A 17662-nucleotide genomic window follows, 5' to 3' on the forward strand; every position below is an offset into this window, starting at 1 on the left:
CCTGGTTGCTAACTAACTAGTTAGTTAACTAGTCAGTCAACTAGAGAAGGACAGTCTGATTCCTTAAGCGAAACTAGCACCGTCTAGCGTTCAAGGCATACATAATTCATGACTCTCATATCGAGCCGCGCGCCTTGGCAGCAGAGCCTCTTGAAGAGGCCGCACATACAGGGATTTCTAATTACTCTGTACTATATGCGAATGTAGACGGTTCAGCAGCAAAGTTTCGCTTTGGGAGTGATATAATACAAAAAATGGACTTGTTCTGAGCAGCAACGCCATTCAAAGATGCATATTCGATGGTAAGACAGATCAAAAAAAAAAAAAAAAAAGACGCAAGGAATTTTATGCCACGAGTATCAGTGAAAAGGTGGAAGGATACTAAGAGACGAGGATAAGGATAGACTTGGGTAAATAGATGGGGTAAGCCGAGAGGTAAGGAGTGAGAGAGGAGGTCAGTTAGGTAAAAGGAAATTGAGGAAAACAGGCAGATGGAGGCAGGCGAGAGAGGCTGGATAGTTCAGGATCAGGCGCTTCAAACCAAAGATCTTTAGGACCGCCGCAGAAAAGAAACAGACAGTGGAGTTAGGCAGCTTTTGGAGAGTGTGATGGGTATCATGAACGTGTCATTATCATGCGGGAAGAACCCATGAATTGAATCACCTCTCAGAAGGTGAAGAAGGGAAGTGGTGGCAGGCACTGCTCGCTAATACGTCTCGACGGAACGAGTTCCTCGGAGCTGCATCCTAGCGCGAGCCAGTGGAGATAGGTTGGTTTCACGAGCAGAAGAGGTTGGTTGGGGCGAGTTCGTACGACGCACACGCTGCGGCCAGTCCATAAGCCTTTGGGCGTCAGTGGCTGCACCAGAGTCGATCACGTAGCGCACATTGTTATCATCGACACCCTCGATTTGCACACGAGGGGGTGGTGCACCCACGCTGGGGAGATGGATGATCTCGTCATCACTTTCCTCGTGCCCAGAAACACTGCTTCGACTGTCCTTCGAGGGAGTCGAATGCGCTTGCATGCAATAGACCGTTCCGACAGCACTGGGAGTATTAATCGGCTCCAGAGCCCCTCGAGCAACAGCAGAAATGGTGGCCGCAGATTCAGAGCGCCCTCTCTTCCGAGTGATTGGCGTGCTCTTCGAGCCTGAGGCGAAGGCCTGCTCGTTTCCCGCGCGATAGAGAACATCCATATAAGTCAATGGTTCACCAACTGCCAGGTCAGAGGTCCCGCGTTCATTTGGCTCTTGTATGTCGGCTAGGAGACCCGGCGACGGAGCTGGCGCATCAGTATGTCTCCGACGGGGAGATGGAGAGACTCGTCGTAAGATTTTATCATAGCTCTTGGAGGGAACACTGATGGATATACTGCGCCGTGATTCGGAGTTTCTCTTGTGCTTCTTGAACGAGCCCTTTCTCATAATTTTGGAGAATTGTCCCGCAGAAACACTACGGTTCAACCCTGGATGCGCAGGCTCATCGAATGTATCATGGCCTGGTGTAGGAGTGAAAAGGGGGCCAGCGGCAGGAACAGGGACACTTCGGAACGCTTCATGGGAATTGATCTCGCGAACAATGGCATCTTGCAGAGTCTCATAAGAGGGATGGGAGTTCATGGACTGCGTAGTCAGATAGGCCTTGTTGAACATGTCCATCATTTCCGAGACCTTAAAACGTGGCGATGGGGCGGCTGGGCTAGTTGCGGGCAGAGGGCTGTTCATAACTTCTGCAATGCTAGGTGTTCGTTTCATCTCGAAATTAGAGGGTGTTGGAGGCTGAATAGCGCGATGCGCGATCTTCGGCCGACCCTTGGCGGCCAGCTGTGTATTGATCGAGAGATCTCGTACATTCTTTCTTGAGGTTAATCCTGGTGAAGGAGACGGAGACAATGATCTTGCCATCAATGACGAACTCCGAGCTGTGGTCGACGGAGGCTGCAGTATCGGTGGACTATCTGCTTTGTTCTTGCCATCTCCATCGTCGCCGCTTTCGCTCAATGGGGCTGGCAGCGTTGGACTGTCTGGTAATGGAGTATTGCTCCATCTCCTGCCTTGCTTGTACACGGGAGGAACGCCTAGGCGCTGAACAGCAGGTGGCGGCGGCGCTTCTTCACCGTCATCGTCGGCAGAGAAGCTCGGTTCGGACCTTTGCAAGCGGAGGTGGCCGCTAGCTTGAGCCGCTTGCAACGAAGCAGCCTCGACACCCGAGGAACGATTGCGAAGATCTCCTTCTGAAGTCCAATTTGGCTTCCCTGGGTTGCGTTTCCGATTCTGGCCATCCGGGCTCAGATTGCGCACTCTGCCAGGCGCAGCCGGGGACGATCGACAACTTAATGAGGACAAAGAGCGAGACGGCCCACCATACTTTGCAATATTTCTGTCCGCCACATCCTCCTGATACAATGCGGATAGTATCCGAGAGCTAGCGAATCCACTTCGATGTTGGATGCGAAGAAACCTCGTCATGTTCCGCTCTGCGACATCTTCATTGTATGGACTTGTCGGTGGTGAAAGTGGCCGAGGAGTTAATTCTTGGTTTCGCTCTGAAGCGGAGAGCGCGTCCATCAAGTCGATGTGTCGAGCATTGGATTGTCTTAGGACGGGAGAGCGACCTGGGATAGCGGGGGGGTATTGGGACTGAGAAGATAGCGGCCGGTCCCCTAAATACTGATGTAAATCCTCAAATTGCTTTTCAATCTGATCAAAATGATGGGCGACATCCAAAGATCTCGAGGCTTTGAGGCCTGGGGAAGGAAATGCGGGCGACAGTGGTTCGGGAGATAAATACCCAGTGTCGACTTTACCTTCCGCGGGCAACTCAACAGCGCCAAAATAAGGCTCATCCGATGCAAATTCGGAGCTCGACGGCCGCGACGAGCTCCGATCTGCTTGGAAGAGTTTCTTCAAGCCGACCATTTTGAAACCGTTGGAATCTGGGTGTTCTGCGCAAATGAATGGGTGCCTATCCTTTTTGGCGAATTGGGCGCGCACGCCAAACGGGCGAAAAAAAAAAGTGACGTCGAGGGGCAGAAAAAAGTCCCAGGCTAAGAATTGGTGGAGTGGCCAAACCAACGGCCGCCGTGAAGAATTGAATAGGGCAAAGTCATGGCAGTATCAAGACTCAAGATGGAGAGACCGTCCGACAGTTCAACTGTCATCCCAGGGAGCCATGATGAATGGGAAAGGGAAGAGGAATAAGAAAAGTTGAAGCACACGCCATTGGCAAAAACGGCGGAGACTTGCCTTGTCAACCTGCCTGGCTTGCAGATCCAACACCCTCTTTGGTGTGCATGGATCAGGGGGGAAGTGGCCCAGTCTTCTCCATGATCCGTCGCCGTGGGCTCAGATGGGGCCAAGCCGATGCACCGCGGCGATTCGAACGCTAAGAAATTAAGAGTACCCCATCTGCCGCGCTGTAGCTTCTGACACATGAACGGCTGCTATTAGCTGGCTTTGGCAATCTCGAACCAATCTAGAAGAAGGCTCAATCTCGCCCGAGCTCAGCGGAGGATGTCAATAGCCGGAGCGATCAGCACGAGGGCATTGAGGGCATCGACAATCGTTCGCCGGCTGGGTCAAACTAGATGTACCCAGAGCCATTCTTTTTCTCCGGAGAAAACGTCCAGTCTGCATTGGTAGGCTGGGAGCTTGCTTACCTCCGCCCCGAGTCCCCAAGAGCTCCACAGCATGACAGGATAACGGAAACGGGCCCTCCAACGAAGCGACGAAATCATACCAGCTCCGCAAAGACCCGCGAGGTCTTCCCTTGGAAAACTTCCACGGGAAGTGGCCGCATCAGCTCCATCCTAGCCGCGCAGTCCAACGAACGTTGTCGCAATCATGAAGAGCAAATACCGGCTAGCAGACCCAGTGTGGACAATGGCCGAGGAGGGGATGAACAGGAGGGAAGTGGCATGCGATGGAGTTCCTCATTTCCGCTCGCGACGCGATTGGTGTGACGAGGTGATCGCCGAGCAGCGCGTGGGCCGCTTCGTTTTTAGCGGCACAAGCCTGCGAACCGAGTGGCCGCGCATCCTGACGCGCCAAATGGAGCGGACCACAGACCCGGGCATCCCAGGGGTTATTCTGGGACAAAGAAAGAACCGGAAAGATCCAAAATTGGATCTGACGGGATTTGGAAATGATTTGGAAAAGCTGGAAAACTTGGCGACCCCTGCGATCTCGACTGGTCTCTGTGGTTCCCCCTGATACCCTGATGGAGCTTGGGGCGAACGCTCAGGGGCTGCTCCATCCAAGCGCTAGCTGGATTTCACGCTCTCGACGTTGGAACCACGTTCCAACGGGGTTGAGACCTGCAGGGGACATGGTCGAGTCCCCACGGTGTTGAGGGGTGGATGTGGTGGAGGAATGGTGCGGTGAGGCGGCAGGTGAAGAATATGTGCTCCTCGGTCCTGCGTAGATTCACGAGGTGCACTATGTATCGATAGTCAATGCCTGTTCACCCGTTCATCTATCCATAGGCAGTCGCACGAACTCACTTCGCTTCAGTTCTTCCCTCAAGATCCACCACATCGCGTGCATTTGCGATCGATCGATTTTCCGATGCTCGATGGGTCCTCTGACTCGATGTAGTATAGATATGCCTATACAGTCTGGACACCGACTTGAAGGATGACATGAGACACGACTAGCGGAGTGCAATCTCTCGGCCACGGGGGATGCACTGGGATAGGAAAGATCCGTGGTGCTCCAACCCAGACCATACCGCTTTGGCTGCACGACGGAGGTCCTTACAATTAAACGTGCCTCTTAGCTCTATATTAGCCCTATCAGATCGGCGCAGGTGGTTTCTTGCATGGAGATTTCCCTTCCTGATCCCACGCCGGTGTTCTCCACGTCCACTAAACACGCACTGTAATTAAGTACAGGACTTCCCTAGATAAAGGTAGATCGATATATTAATTAATATATCTATATCTACTGATCTTCACGCCGTCTCGAGTCTGTTGAAAGTATATCCAAGGAGCTCGTCCAAAAAGAATGCTTCTCCGTGCTGATGTATATATGTAGATAGTTCTATCCGGTGCTGGGGCTGACACTCCGCGCAACGCAGACTCCACAATGCTTCCTTTCCCTGGCCCTCCTGCTATATTAGTTTATCAGGATTGCAGGATCTACCTACCTTGGTGTAGTTCGAGTTCCTCTAAAAGCTTCTCCATCCAGAGAACTCGTGGGTACTGTGGACCTTGTCTCGGCATAGGGCCGGACTTTTGGATTGATACAAGTTCGCTTGCAAAGCCCAGTGAAACTTTCGGTCAAGTTCTGTAGATTCGTGCTGTAGCATAGAGCGGAACAGAAGATGAAAGCAGTTTTTTTAAAAAGTCACTGTTGGCCCACAAATTTGATCTCCTTGCGCGAGTGCCAACTCGACCGGTACAGCGCATTTCTCAAGTGTCCTCCTTCTCCGCCTCATCAACCTCTGTCTCCTCGATTCCTCCCTTCTGCGATGAAGGCCCTTGGTCAAGCAGCCCCTGTTTCTTCACGAGGTTCCGCAGGCGAGAAATGCGTTTTTGGGCCGCAGCGGCCGTGATCCCAAGCTCCCGGGAAACGGCATCATAGTCGACCTGCGATACATGCGTCAGATTAATCTGCGTCTGAATATGGAGTCCATTGCATTGGGATTGGGACACTGTTATTCATTCTTCCTGCACATGTACCATGGATTTGCTCACCTGGCCTGTCTTGTGCTCGAAACAAACCCACAAGAAAGCGAGATTCTTATCGAGCTTGCCAGCTTCGGGGTTCTTAGCCTTTGTTGGGCTCTTGGTCACCTTGGCAGGTGCCATGTTGCGGTTCGCGTCGAGTACTACCGAGATCAACCTCAGTGTCAGCAGAAGTGCAGCAAAATGGACCGTCGGACGACTTCACAGTGTGAAGGGCGGACTGAAGTTGCAATGTTAGGATCTCTTCAAGATGACAAGTGGTACAGTTAAGAGGATGCTTCGCTTGTGGGTGCTTCGCTTGTGGGATAGAGGGGGAGTGGAAAATTGTGCAAGTGTCTGCATCAAAATGCTGCCAGCCAGGTGGTGTCAGGAAGATGGAAGACTCTTGCAAAGAAGACACCTTTGGAGACTTCTGGGTAAACACCCTTCTGCCCCCATGAGATGTCGACTATCAGACAGGCATAGCCATGATGACTTGGCCTCCAGAGAAGACACTCTAGAGCATGGCACCATTCTTAATCTCTCGTAGGTACGTACACAACTTACGTTGCTTTTCATAGATCCTTGGAGGTAGGTTGTTCAATTTTTGCCTCTTTTGCACATCTACAAGAACCGACAACTATTTCTCGATAAACAGTGACGTGCGTTCACATCAATAGGCTCTCACAACAATTCAAATCTGGAGCCTTGTGAATGCTCAGAAATGTCTCTTGATACTTCCTGATCCACTGTAGTACATCATAGGAACACAGCGTAGCTACCACAAGTCCCTGGGTGGTCATGCCCTTGAGCTCTCACGAAGACAAAGTCTGACGAATCTCCGGTCGCTCTCTAAGCTTCGTCTCCCATTACCTGGTCTTGGTCCTCTTCCGGAACCACCTTCAGTTTGGACTTGCCTTTGCCATTGCACAGTCCTTCCTCTTCATCTCCTTCCTTTCCAGCAGGTTGTTCATCGTCCTCGTCAAGAAACTCGATCTTCTCCATCTGCTTCTTCAAACGGAGAAAGCGTAGCTGAGATGCCATCTTGGAAATTCCAAGAGACCTGCCGACGGATTCGTGATCAATCTGGAAAGGTCGAGTCATTAGCATCGTTTGTGGATAGATGAGAACGCCTCAGGACATTCTCACTGAGCCTGGTTTGTTTCGCAAGCAGAGCCACAGCAAAGCAAGCTTCGGGTCGACTGCCTGGAGGCTATTCTCATTGGCTGTAGGCTTGGTCTTAATAACTTTGCTGCGCGGCATGTTGAGTTTTGACCTAAGGTATTCTCAAGATAAGCGTTAATAGCAAATTTACACCACCACAGAACTGAACTCTGGAAGACAACCGAGTGGATCCTATGGAGTCTATCTGTGGCAGACTAGGCAAAAGCATTCCAACATACCTTGACTTGAACTGTGGAGGTAAAGACGGTGTATGGGTGGATGCTGTGGGAAAGGTGCAAAGGGGAGAGGAGAGGAATGGGAGAGGGAGAGAAAGGGGAAATGCAGTTCACACCAGCAGCAAGTTCCAATCAAAGCTGACCTATTTTTTGTTTTGAAGGAATAAAATCTGGAGCAAAGAGGCCTAACACAAAATCCCGATGCTTGGCTTGCGAGTAACGTATGCATAAGAATCATCTCCACCGTAATGCCTGTATCAGTCAAACTATCCATGGATGGGTATCGCCAGATCATTGAATATCCTGCCCCTCCTTTCGCCATATCCATCAGAATGGATTGGCCTAAGCTATCTGCTTTCCTCAAACCCCATCCTCGAGATCCTCCAATTTGACCTTCGGCTGTTCATCCGCTGGTTCATGGTTGGACACCATCTGCTCCTCATCCATGACATCCGCCTGTGCTGCTTCCCCTCGATCTTCAGCCTCAGCGGTAACTGCATTGAAGTACTTCTTCAAGCTGTGGTATCGGGACTTGGCCGCCTCTGGGGTCATCCCCAGTTGTTGGGCCACTTCCTTATGATTGAGCTACATGTAGATGCTGTTAGCATGCTCTGGCTATTGGTCTAGGTAAGTTGCTAACCTTGGGACCTTTGATGTTCCGAAGATATGTCCACAGAAAAAGGAGGTTGAGATCTGTAGCCTGGCTTTTGAGGGTGTTGCGCTTAGTGGGGGTCTTCATCTTGGTCGCTGATTTGGGAGTCATTTTGACCGCAGTTCTCCGGTGAGCCTGGGTGAATGTCAGTAAAGCACCATATCAAGTACTAAGAAGTGAGGTACTTGCTTTATGAGAATGATTTGGGGGCCACGTAGGTGACCTGGCTAGAGAAATGTATTTCAGTCAACGTTGAGGGTGATTTGTGGAAGAAGAAGACAGAGGAGATGACCACAATGAAGCGACGAGCAGATGGCGAGGAGACAAAAGATGTTATGAGTAGCTCAAGCTAACGCCTAACCTTTTTCTTATCAGAGAAGAGACTGCTACCCATCCTTCATTAGAGATAGGCTGCCTTCGTGATGTCAACATCATAATGCCAGCACCCTCGACAACCACCATGGACATGACTCTCCACTCACGCCTCGTCCTCTCCATCTGCCATCTGCCAATCAATATCTTCTTTGATCTCCTCCTTTATCTCGTCTTTAATCTCGACTTTCTCCTTCTTAACTGTATCAAGCTCGCCATTCTCCTTCTTGGGCTCCTTGATTTGACCCTTGCAGACCTGTTCTCCGTCTGTATGTCTGGCTTCGAGATCTTCGAAATAGTTCTTCAGGCGCCAGAAACGGTGGAGGAGTGTTTTCTTGGGCACTCCAAGGTCCTTTGATAGCTTGTTGTAGTCAACCTAGTGAGGTCATACTGTCAGTGTGGCTGCACTCTCTCGGCGTACATAAGTACAAGCCAAGAAATAGGTATTTCTTGGGGATAAATGGTCACTAAACGCTCACCTTGTTTCCCTCGGTACTATGGAAGCATTGCCACAAGAAACGCATATTTTCTGCGCTGGGTGCAGTTTTGGGTTTGCGTTTGCTTCCCTGAGATGGGGCCTTGGTCTTAGAGACCTTGGGGCGCGCCATGCTGAGGTTTAGTAGCTGCAGAGTCACTTTCGGTATCAGAGGAGAACATGAAATAGAATCATATGTGAGAACTCACGAAGTTGTAAGCTTTGGATTGGGGATGTTCGTTGTGTATGTAGGATCGGTAATCTGCGCAAGTTGATGTTGGTAGTGGGAGGTGAAGATAGAAAGTTGGGAGGTAGACAACTAAGGTGTGGAAATTGCCAGGCCTGAACAGGAGAGCATAATACTCTTAGGCTGTAGAACAGACCCGTTTCACCATTTTTCTCTGGCTACAAAACAATCCATGCCATTTGGGCCAGGACTCCCAGGGCCCCAGGTGCCGGTCTCAAAGTCACTAATCAATCCTCCGAGCCCTCCTCTTTGTAAATCTGAAATATCAGGGTGCGTGTCTAGACGTCATTCCCTTCCATTCCATCCGTGCCCTGCATAAAATCTCCCTTGGTGTCCTTGGAGGGTCCGTCCTCGGTATCACCCTGTCCTTTCTTAGTGGCAGAGTCCATCAGCTGGTTAGTGGACTCCATAAGGTGGCTCTTCAGCTTGTTATACCGCTTCACGGTGGCATTGTAGGAGATGCCAAACATCTTGGCCACCTCCTTGTAGTCAGGCTACAAAATACATGGTCAGTTACCTAAGTCTGAACCAGTGCAGTGACATGAGATGGCAGACAATGGTTTATGCTGTTTGGAACAGCATTGACCATCCAATGAAGATCATAACGAAGTTACTCACGTTAAGTTCTTTGCCAGGGTTGGTCTGGCAGCAAACCCACAAAAACAGGAGACTTTCTTCGGCCTTGAGAAGCTCAGCAGACTTTCCAGGGGCAGCCTTGCGTGGCGATTCGCTCTTGGTGATTTTCGTGCGAGCCATTGAACGATTCAGGGTTTCTGTTAAGGTGCTGTATCGGTCAGTATCACACTGTAAAATGACACGATGACATGGTCTCCATGATACATACAGAGATAATGGACCGACCCGAGATGATGAGGAGAGAGGAACGTTTGTGTATGAAGGGAAAACGCGTGGGACGTTGCGATAGGGAAGATGGGAAGGTGTGGCGTGGAGGCCCACGTATATGAGCGTAGCGTAGCCTAGAGATCCCACCTACACTCCAAACTACGAATGGTACATGACTGAAGTTTGAATTCAATTCGACGATATTCATTGCTTCATTAGATATATTTTTGTTGGTCACTAAACCTGACCGACAGTGCACATCAGAGATTCCCGTACAGCCTCTGCTAAAACAGTATGTGCTCCTCGAGCTGCATCGACTGCACCATCTAGTAAAGCTTCGTGCCCCGTCCTCTCGTCGCCCTCTGCAAGTGACGCTCTTGAGCTATCGCCTTTGAGCCACACCTCGGTAATCTCATCCCGTGCAGGCATATAAGCCACTACACAAGCAGACATGATGGAACGGTGCTCAGTCGGGTCGGTGTCCAGCATCAGTTTGGAATCCGCTGAAAATTCATTTGAGTCGTCGGAAACGAGAGCAGCTACACCGCCGGCCACCAGATCAAGACAGTCGATATGAGCATCGGCAATGGCAGCTGATGCCGCGGTGATACACCCAGCAAGGACATTCATCATGCCCCACGATGCATCATGCGAATCAGGCGCATCACCCCACCACCGATCGTCTTCTGCTTCAAGAATTGTAATTGTGATATCTAGGCCGCTTTTAGGCCAACGCTCAGCAATGATTGCGCCGCGTAGAGCCGTCTCCAGATGGACCCCGAGATCACGCTCGCTTGTGTCGCGAACATGGCCCTTCCTTTTCCGCGCTGCGAAAGGTGCGTACTTCACATGCGTTGTAAGAACAAGATTAGGCGAAAAGGCAGCGGACCGAGGTAGAGGTTTGGGGCCATGAACTGTGCAGGCAAGTTTCAAAGCTGAGGACGGCGGAATCAGAGATTTGGGGTTGGAGCGGGCAGCAGCCAAAGAAGCGGACGGTTCGAATTCGAGGTATGAGGAGCCGGAAGCGGATGGAATGAGACCCGTTTTGAGGACTAGAGTACGCTGATTAGCTTGAAATGTCTGCAATGGAAAGTTGGCACACGCAAGTCATACATAATTTTCGTAGTTCGGTAGGTTGTCGCTGGCGTCGAGCCCGGTCTGCGGCCCCAGTGCCAGATTGCTGCAGCGATGCAAAAACTGCTGGCCTGGTACCGCCTGGTGGCCCATTAATCCGTCGTCTGTCAGCCATTTCTGTGGGTTGAAGCAGAGAAGCAGTCGGCGTCGAAAGCCCAGAAACGGAAATTCCAGTATTTGTAGTGTTTGCACTCGGCCCCACCCGCTGCTGAGCTTTTCTTCGTTTTCTTCGTTCGTTCCCATTTCTCCTTCTTCCACACTCTCTGTGTGTTTATACCTTGAGTCACCAGCTCTTCTTATGTCGAAGAAGCTGCCTAGAATGGGCTCTCGAGATTATAATTTGACTTGATGCAATTCGATTGCAACTAACATGACTGTGAGTATCCCTTACGCTACATTTCCACCTCTCCGTCTACATGAGGAAACCAAACCAAAATTTCTGTTCCGGCGACAAACCATGAGCCATGGACAACATGCACTACCATCTGAATGACACTCTCATCTTGATTACTATGTCAAAACTATTACTTTTGGCACTCAAGACTGACTTGTGTTTAGATAGGGCCATTATTCTTATCGCTGACTCGGTATCCGTAGCATGTTGCTGACGGTATCCCACAATGGTATGAGCAATTTTTTTTTCTTTCCCCTTTTATCTTTCGCTTTTCGTGATGAGAAAAATTTCATTCAGTTCTGCTTCTGCAAACTTATTGAAGAAAACCAAATACCTTACCAAAACTCCTGATCATGCCCTATTCATGTCATTGTCCTGCTTGGTTGCCTATTCATGGAAAAGTACTGACAATGTGAAGAAGTTCAGATAGTGCGAAAAAAATACTTGGATTTCAGAGCCGGTCGCTTGCCAAAGGTACGAAGATGCTTCGACTTTTCTCCTCACTGTCTCCCTCTCTTTTATGATGACAACTAGTCAATCCATTCAACGATCTCTCATGAGAACCTCCCTCTGGGTACGCGACTATACCGTTCAGTGGCACAGTCGTCGATCTACATACTCCGACTCCCAGATACTGGACCGTTTGTGTCTTCGGATGCGAATGGGAGGAAGGTTGTGGAGCACCGGACATGCAGACTCAGTCGTCGTCCAAGGTCACTGATACCGATCTAGTTTTGCGATACTTGGCTTGTGTCGGTTCTCTCGGATTGGGCTGTTTCGTCCGTCTTGGATGGCAGTCTTCAGTTCAAGAGGCCGGCAGGGGATGGGATGAGTTAACTGGCTTGGCTGATTTTTTTACCTCATTGCATGGTTTTGCTTGCAATGATGAGGGCCCTTTTGCTGCCATTTCGTATATCACGTCTTGCAATTGATGCTAACGGCATTACCAGGCACCACTTAGAAGAAAACTCAAGAATTCATAGCTCTATTATGGTAGCTTAGCACCAATGCATACTCTTTAAATTTCCGTTCTCTTCGTGGGTTTTCTGCTCAACATTGTGTCAGTGTCTGCCATGAGCACCTAGTGGCTTGTCTAAATCGGAGTGCAGTTGTATAATAGTCTATTCATGTATTTGTGTAGACCTTCCTACTAGGCGTCCAGCGGGCTGTCTCAAGGAAGTACCCCCCATTACGCTCGTGTAGTCGAGAAGTATCCTGAGCAAGAACTGGATTGTCACCGAAGCTATGTACATGCTATAAAGTGGCACAACAAGAAGACATGACCATGAAGCAAAGGGTCAGTTTCCCGGGGTCCTCCATCCACTCACTCACCGGGTCCCAAACAGACCAAAGACAAATGCGTGGAAGCTGACAGTCACACAACCCCCAACCTCTAAATCAAACGTGCAAATCATCATCTTGAATAGCAACACCAGACACAATACCCATCACTCCCTTTTCGCACTTTTTATATTTTTGGCCTCCAAAAGCAGTAAGACAGCAACGGTGGGAAACGATTTTATAGGCGCCGAGACCGCTTTAGTTATCGCCATTTCCGATGTATCCCAACTGCATTTATATCGGAAAACAAGAGATAGTCGCGTATAGCGATGGGTGCTCTTTTGAGCGGGAATTATTCTTTCGTCTCGATTGGCGTCGTGGTGCCATTCGAGCGGGACATAATGTAAGGAGCCTGGTCGATGTCACGTCAGTTATTGGTCAATGTCCAAGTAGGAAGGGTAAAGAACGCACGAGAACTTTCTTGGCATTGCATATTCTCCAGGCGAGATTCAGGACATTACCATCAGCCTTGACGACATCGGGTGCCAACTCGACACCAAACCTGTGTTGGATACTGGTTAGCGACGCAATGGATTTGGCCGTAATCAGTAACGCGATACTCACATTTGATGAACAGCAAAGACAACACGCTTGGCAAACTTGCCATCCCGTTCGACGAGGCTACCAAACTGCTCATCCACGGCCTCGGGTGCGATTTCAGGATCACGGTCGAAACAGTTGCGGACAACAGGCAGCAACGCATGTTCGACCGCCGTTTGGACAATATCATTGTTATCAATAACGGCATCGTCCTCATCGAATCGGCGAATACGAATCTCAAAGGGTCTTGAAATGGCCATGACATTGTGCACACCATTGTGGTGGTAGCGCAGTTCAAAGACACCCTGCGTCCAAAAGAGTTTGTCGCCAGAAAACACAATTTCACCAGAGGCAAGATCACGGCTGTCGCGACCCTTGGAGTCGGAGGATTTGACGACCACGTCGCTAGTAACTATACCCTTTTCACAAGTCAGGTTGTCATAGAAACCTTCGTTAGTGGCCACCCAGCGACCCTGCGATGACACACGAGAAACCTCTCGGGAAGTGTTGTCCGTGACTCGGTACAAGCCAATCCAGTCCTTCTTGCTGTGGTTGAGCGGTGCAGTCCACTTGACCTTTATTGGGGAGCCGTATTCGAAAGCCAGGTTCTTGAGATCGCCACGTCGGTCCAGGGGCATGCGTGCATTGGCTCCCTCACGGCCCTTGAACTGCTCGGTCTCCTCAGGAGACTTGGCGTCTGTGCCTTCCACTGACAAGGAGTAGTCCTGTAGATCAAATCCAGCCAGGTCTGCGTCGATGCGAGAGATGGTAATGCGGGCCGGGTACTTCTGGAAGAGTGCAGTAGTATCTTTGACAAATGTGTTGACTCCGGCAGCAAGCTTGGGGCGGGCGTTGTCGAGGATATCCTCAATGAACTCGAACGAATCATCGAACATTTTGTCCATACTTCCATGCAGCTGTTTCAGTGACGGTGGCAGAGACTTCTTCAAGTTCTTGACCACACCACCATCTTGGCGGAGGCTACGACCATACAATTTTTGCATGTGAGGACGCTCCACAAATTGAATGAACGCGAGGGTCAGGATGTGGCTCAGCAGAGCCAGGAAGGTAATTGCTCCACTGCTCGTGATGAGGACTGCACCCCATACGCCAGCAAGACCCAGAACGCGCTCGGGGTTGTTGAGGAATCGATAGATGCCATCGTAGGTAAGCTTGGGAGACTCATCAAAGAAGAAGTCACCGTAGAACCAGCCGAACTCGCCGAGGGAGTCATAGATACTGGCTGAAGTCCAGATTTGCAAACTAATCAAACTGGCACCTAGAACGTGACGGAAAAGCACCAGCCCATAGCCCCAGTCGGCGGGGAAGGTATACATCTTCCATACAGCGGCGATGAAGCTGGAGTAACACATAATCATACTGAGGTGATAAGTGCCCTTCCATTGGTTCCACGCTTCTTGCGGCGTCTCACCAAATTTGAGGAAGTGCCTCGTCCAAGCTTTGTTGTTGGACTGGTTGTTCAGGAGGTGCCCGATACCTACAGAAAACCACAGGCGCCATATAACAGCATTGACCACGAACAAAAACTGGTACCAGGCCGTGGAGGGACTCGAGACCGTGACTGCAAATATGAGCAGCTGGACGAGCATGATCGACGAGTCTGTTGTTCTAAAAAGGTCCAGGTTGTGCAGCCCCAAATGGTTGTGAACCGATGGAGGCGGCTTGACCGAGTACGATGAAGACGCATTGGGAGCGAGGTCGTCAGACGAGGGAGTTGGCGCAGTCGGAGTGTCTGATTCAATCGGAAGGCTTGAAGTCGAGTCCACGCATACCGAGCGCTTTCGAGGCGGTGGTGGATTATACGTTTTGTCGATGTGCGGGTTCTCAACGAGGACCAAAAACGCGAATTGAGCTGCATGGGCAATGATCGAGATAAAAAGCACCTTATAGCTGGCCGCCATGAGAGAGATACCGTAGTAGCCCGCGTAGCCGACCGAATACATAGGGTGTGGTGCCATCTCAAAGACTCCGTCGAAGGTCAATTCCTGGTCGATGAGGTAGAAGAAATCGCCCCAGTACCAGGCATAGTCCTTGACTACTCTGTGGGCGTCTAGTTTGACCCAGAGGTTGAACAGTACCAACGCAATGCCGGCAGTCCACCGGAGGGTGGTCATGATCATACTCTCGTCCACGGGACGGTGACCACAGGCTATCGCAAAGAGGCAGTAGGAAGTGAAGTCACACATCAGGATCAAGTCCACTAGACGCCTAAAGACAAGCCAAGTGTTGTATTCAATTGGTGCACTGTCGAACGAGTAATCGTGTGGAATCTTGGTCTCCAGCTCCCGCTTCATCCAATTGTACAGGGCCGGGTGAGGATTATCCCCAGTGGCCGGATTCACAAAGACATTGGTCTTCTCCGCCCATCGAATCAGAGTCTTGTGGTGTGACTGGTTATGTAGGAGCCATCCAATCCCTCCGTTGTAGGCCGCGCGCCAGAACAGGTAGATGATGGCAAAGACCGGCACCCTGGCGCGAGCGGGAAGGACCCAGAGGAAAAAGATGTGGCCTGCCAGCAACACCAGAACTACTCCATCAGACACATTCTTAGGCTCGGAAGGCGACAGGAGCTGTGAGACCATATCGTGGGTCTGAGGCACGGTGAATACTGTCGACGCATTAGTTTATGTAGACCCGGTTAGGCTCTACCAGGGACTAAGGAAGCCCTATCCTCGAAGCAAGGAGCTTTGGAGGAAGAAACAAAGAACATGCTGAGTCTTTGATAGCATCACAAGAGCGGAAGAGAAAATGCGAAAATCACCTACCAGTTCCATCGGGCGTGCGACCAAAGGCCTTCTTGTCCTTACCAACCTCATCCTTGATCTCCACGTCGCCGGTAGCAGTCAGAGCATCACGACTCCTAGTTGAATCGGAGTGCGGTACTCTCTCACGCAAGCCATCGGGCTGCTGGGCGCCTGTTGAACGGCCCTGATCCATGATGGTTGTTGAGGAGAGAAGACTGGAATTGTTGGGACGTGATCAGTGACGACAGAAGCATGTGACAGTGGGTTTCCGCTGACCACGATTGGTCTGTTTGCATCCAAGCCGCTTTGGGTCCCTGTCAATCGATTATCTGATTTATCTGCCTACTCGTTTACCGAGCCAGTCGAGGTTCTGCAAATACGAGCGCACGAGATGTCTCTTGCGGAGATGGGACACCCTATTTATGTGCTGGGAAGCGAGGGGTGGAGCCGTAAGTGCCATGCGCAGAGCGTCTCTCATAGGAGCACAGTGAGTGCGGGCCCCGAATGGAGCAGAAGAGGAAAGAAACGGGTCCTTTCCCAAACCCGCTAACTGGCTCAATCTGCCCTAGTTTCTGACAATACGACTGAAGCCGGCCTCCTTCGGGCCTCGATGACATCCGAACCTTTGCCATCACTGGTCTACGCCAATCCGCCCGTCGCCAGCCCGTGTAGCATCGACGGGATACATGTTGACCTGGACCCGGACGTCGAGACATCCATATGCGCGTAGCGGCAAGTGCGGATGCCAGCACGACGAGTCGTGCAGCACTCCACTTCTGCATGTTCTGTGCCGGGCAGACCGTAGGCTAACCGTCTGCATATGTACCTCTACGGAGTGACTCCATCCATCTGTGCCATTTTGTCAAGTCAGCGACGAAGTCTTGAAAAATCTGCCTCTCGTTGGCGTAACTGAGCGCAGCCGGCGCCAGTGGAGGTGATTGACGTTATGTGTCTTGAAGCTGCAGCAACTGCAAAACTTGAGTCGGATCAAGATTCTAGGGCCGCAAAATCTCCAATTGTCGACTGATGCCAGCTTTCGGAAGACTGATAATGAATATGCGTAATGTCGTGATACACTTCTCTTGCTCTGGAGAAAGAGGGGTGAATTGCAAGTTGAACAGCCAGTGAAATCATGCAGCAGCTCCAGGCGGCCCCCCGCTTCTCGTCTCACCCTCCATCGGACTTGACTTGCAGTGCAGGAGTCACCTTGATCATCTTGCAGGAGCAGCATCAAATCAATATTTGGCTGCGCTACTAAAGTTCTGACAATACAGAGACGACGTGGTACATGGGGTGGTACCTGGCGTCAAACGAGTCGATGATTGGAGAATGGCAGCGTCCCCCTCAACCTAAGTAAACAGGTTTGGTTGTTAGCATCTGTCGGCGCATGCCTCGGGTTGCCCCGTGGCTAAACATATTCGCTGTGCGTTTAAGATTACTCTTACTCTTTAGCGAGAGAAACTACGGTATGATCGCCCAGTCGCCCCGTTCTACTGTAAGGCCGTTTGGCGATTCTGCTCACTAGGGGAGAGAAATACCGTGGAAGATGGATAGTCTAGCCTGCCTTCAATACCAGTCTCTCTCTCTCTCTGTGTGTGTGTGTTTCCTTCTATTCTATATTGAATATCCAACTCTGCATTCTATACACAGTTTCTACATATTTATCTGTGTCATGATTTACTTGCATTCGGACTGGCCCGAATGCGCTCCGACATCGCCGACCCCGCCAATCGACTCGGGCCGGTTAGTCATCCCGCTTATCAAGCACCGCTCTCCGCCACCGGCCATGGATTTCTTTCTTTCTCGACACTTGCATGTTCCTCGTCTGGTCT

General features: G+C 50.7%; 10 protein-coding genes across 10 annotated transcripts; 2 read left to right on the forward strand and 8 right to left on the reverse strand.

The window, feature by feature from the left end:
• Nucleotides 1–706: 706 nt before the first annotated feature.
• On the reverse strand, nucleotides 707–2920 carry N7459_002841 (uncharacterized protein; the record flags this gene model as incomplete). The annotated part of the gene is made up of 1 exon (XM_056942026.1): nucleotides 707–2920. The coding sequence occupies one exon, from the start codon at nucleotides 2918–2920 to the stop codon at nucleotides 707–709; it is 2214 nt and encodes a 737-aa protein (XP_056801909.1).
• A 924-nt stretch (nucleotides 2921–3844) lies between these two features.
• On the forward strand, nucleotides 3845–4213 carry N7459_002842 (uncharacterized protein; the record flags this gene model as incomplete). The annotated part of the gene is made up of 1 exon (XM_056942027.1): nucleotides 3845–4213. One exon carries the CDS (start codon nucleotides 3845–3847, stop codon nucleotides 4211–4213), a length of 369 nt encoding a protein of 122 aa, XP_056801910.1.
• A 1199-nt stretch (nucleotides 4214–5412) lies between these two features.
• Nucleotides 5413–5811, reverse strand: N7459_002843 (uncharacterized protein; the record flags this gene model as incomplete). The annotated part of the gene is made up of 2 exons (XM_056942028.1): nucleotides 5413–5589; nucleotides 5683–5811. The coding sequence occupies 2 exons, from the start codon at nucleotides 5809–5811 to the stop codon at nucleotides 5413–5415; spliced, it is 306 nt and encodes a 101-aa protein (XP_056801911.1).
• A 708-nt stretch (nucleotides 5812–6519) lies between these two features.
• Nucleotides 6520–6777, reverse strand: N7459_002844 (uncharacterized protein; the record flags this gene model as incomplete). Its single annotated transcript, XM_056942029.1, has 1 exon — nucleotides 6520–6777. One exon carries the CDS (start codon nucleotides 6775–6777, stop codon nucleotides 6520–6522), a length of 258 nt encoding a protein of 85 aa, XP_056801912.1.
• Nucleotides 6778–7427: 650 nt separating this feature from the next.
• On the reverse strand, nucleotides 7428–7830 carry N7459_002845 (uncharacterized protein; the record flags this gene model as incomplete). The annotated part of the gene is made up of 2 exons (XM_056942030.1): nucleotides 7428–7652; nucleotides 7708–7830. 2 exons carry the CDS (start codon nucleotides 7828–7830, stop codon nucleotides 7428–7430), a joined length of 348 nt encoding a protein of 115 aa, XP_056801913.1.
• A 367-nt stretch (nucleotides 7831–8197) lies between these two features.
• Nucleotides 8198–8699, reverse strand: N7459_002846 (uncharacterized protein; the record flags this gene model as incomplete). Its single annotated transcript, XM_056942031.1, has 2 exons — nucleotides 8198–8467; nucleotides 8571–8699. 2 exons carry the CDS (start codon nucleotides 8697–8699, stop codon nucleotides 8198–8200), a joined length of 399 nt encoding a protein of 132 aa, XP_056801914.1.
• A 392-nt stretch (nucleotides 8700–9091) lies between these two features.
• Nucleotides 9092–9569, reverse strand: N7459_002847 (uncharacterized protein; the record flags this gene model as incomplete). Its single annotated transcript, XM_056942032.1, has 2 exons — nucleotides 9092–9307; nucleotides 9432–9569. 2 exons carry the CDS (start codon nucleotides 9567–9569, stop codon nucleotides 9092–9094), a joined length of 354 nt encoding a protein of 117 aa, XP_056801915.1.
• Nucleotides 9570–9893: 324 nt separating this feature from the next.
• Nucleotides 9894–10905, reverse strand: N7459_002848 (3' exoribonuclease family protein; the record flags this gene model as incomplete). The annotated part of the gene is made up of 2 exons (XM_056942033.1): nucleotides 9894–10708; nucleotides 10770–10905. 2 exons carry the CDS (start codon nucleotides 10903–10905, stop codon nucleotides 9894–9896), a joined length of 951 nt encoding a protein of 316 aa, XP_056801916.1.
• A 1912-nt stretch (nucleotides 10906–12817) lies between these two features.
• On the reverse strand, nucleotides 12818–16023 carry N7459_002849 (phosphatidylethanolamine N-methyltransferase; the record flags this gene model as incomplete). Its single annotated transcript, XM_056942034.1, has 4 exons — nucleotides 12818–12877; nucleotides 12937–13027; nucleotides 13090–15694; nucleotides 15852–16023. 4 exons carry the CDS (start codon nucleotides 16021–16023, stop codon nucleotides 12818–12820), a joined length of 2928 nt encoding a protein of 975 aa, XP_056801917.1.
• Nucleotides 16024–16221: 198 nt separating this feature from the next.
• Nucleotides 16222–16560, forward strand: N7459_002850 (uncharacterized protein; the record flags this gene model as incomplete). The annotated part of the gene is made up of 2 exons (XM_056942035.1): nucleotides 16222–16279; nucleotides 16400–16560. The coding sequence occupies 2 exons, from the start codon at nucleotides 16222–16224 to the stop codon at nucleotides 16558–16560; spliced, it is 219 nt and encodes a 72-aa protein (XP_056801918.1).
• Between the last annotated feature and the right edge of the window lie 1102 nt (nucleotides 16561–17662).

The sequence above is a fragment of the Penicillium hispanicum genome (genome assembly GCF_028827665.1).
Source record: "Penicillium hispanicum strain IBT 35686 chromosome Unknown utg000003l_segment0_segment0, whole genome shotgun sequence".
Taxonomy (NCBI): domain Eukaryota; kingdom Fungi; phylum Ascomycota; class Eurotiomycetes; order Eurotiales; family Aspergillaceae; genus Penicillium; species Penicillium hispanicum.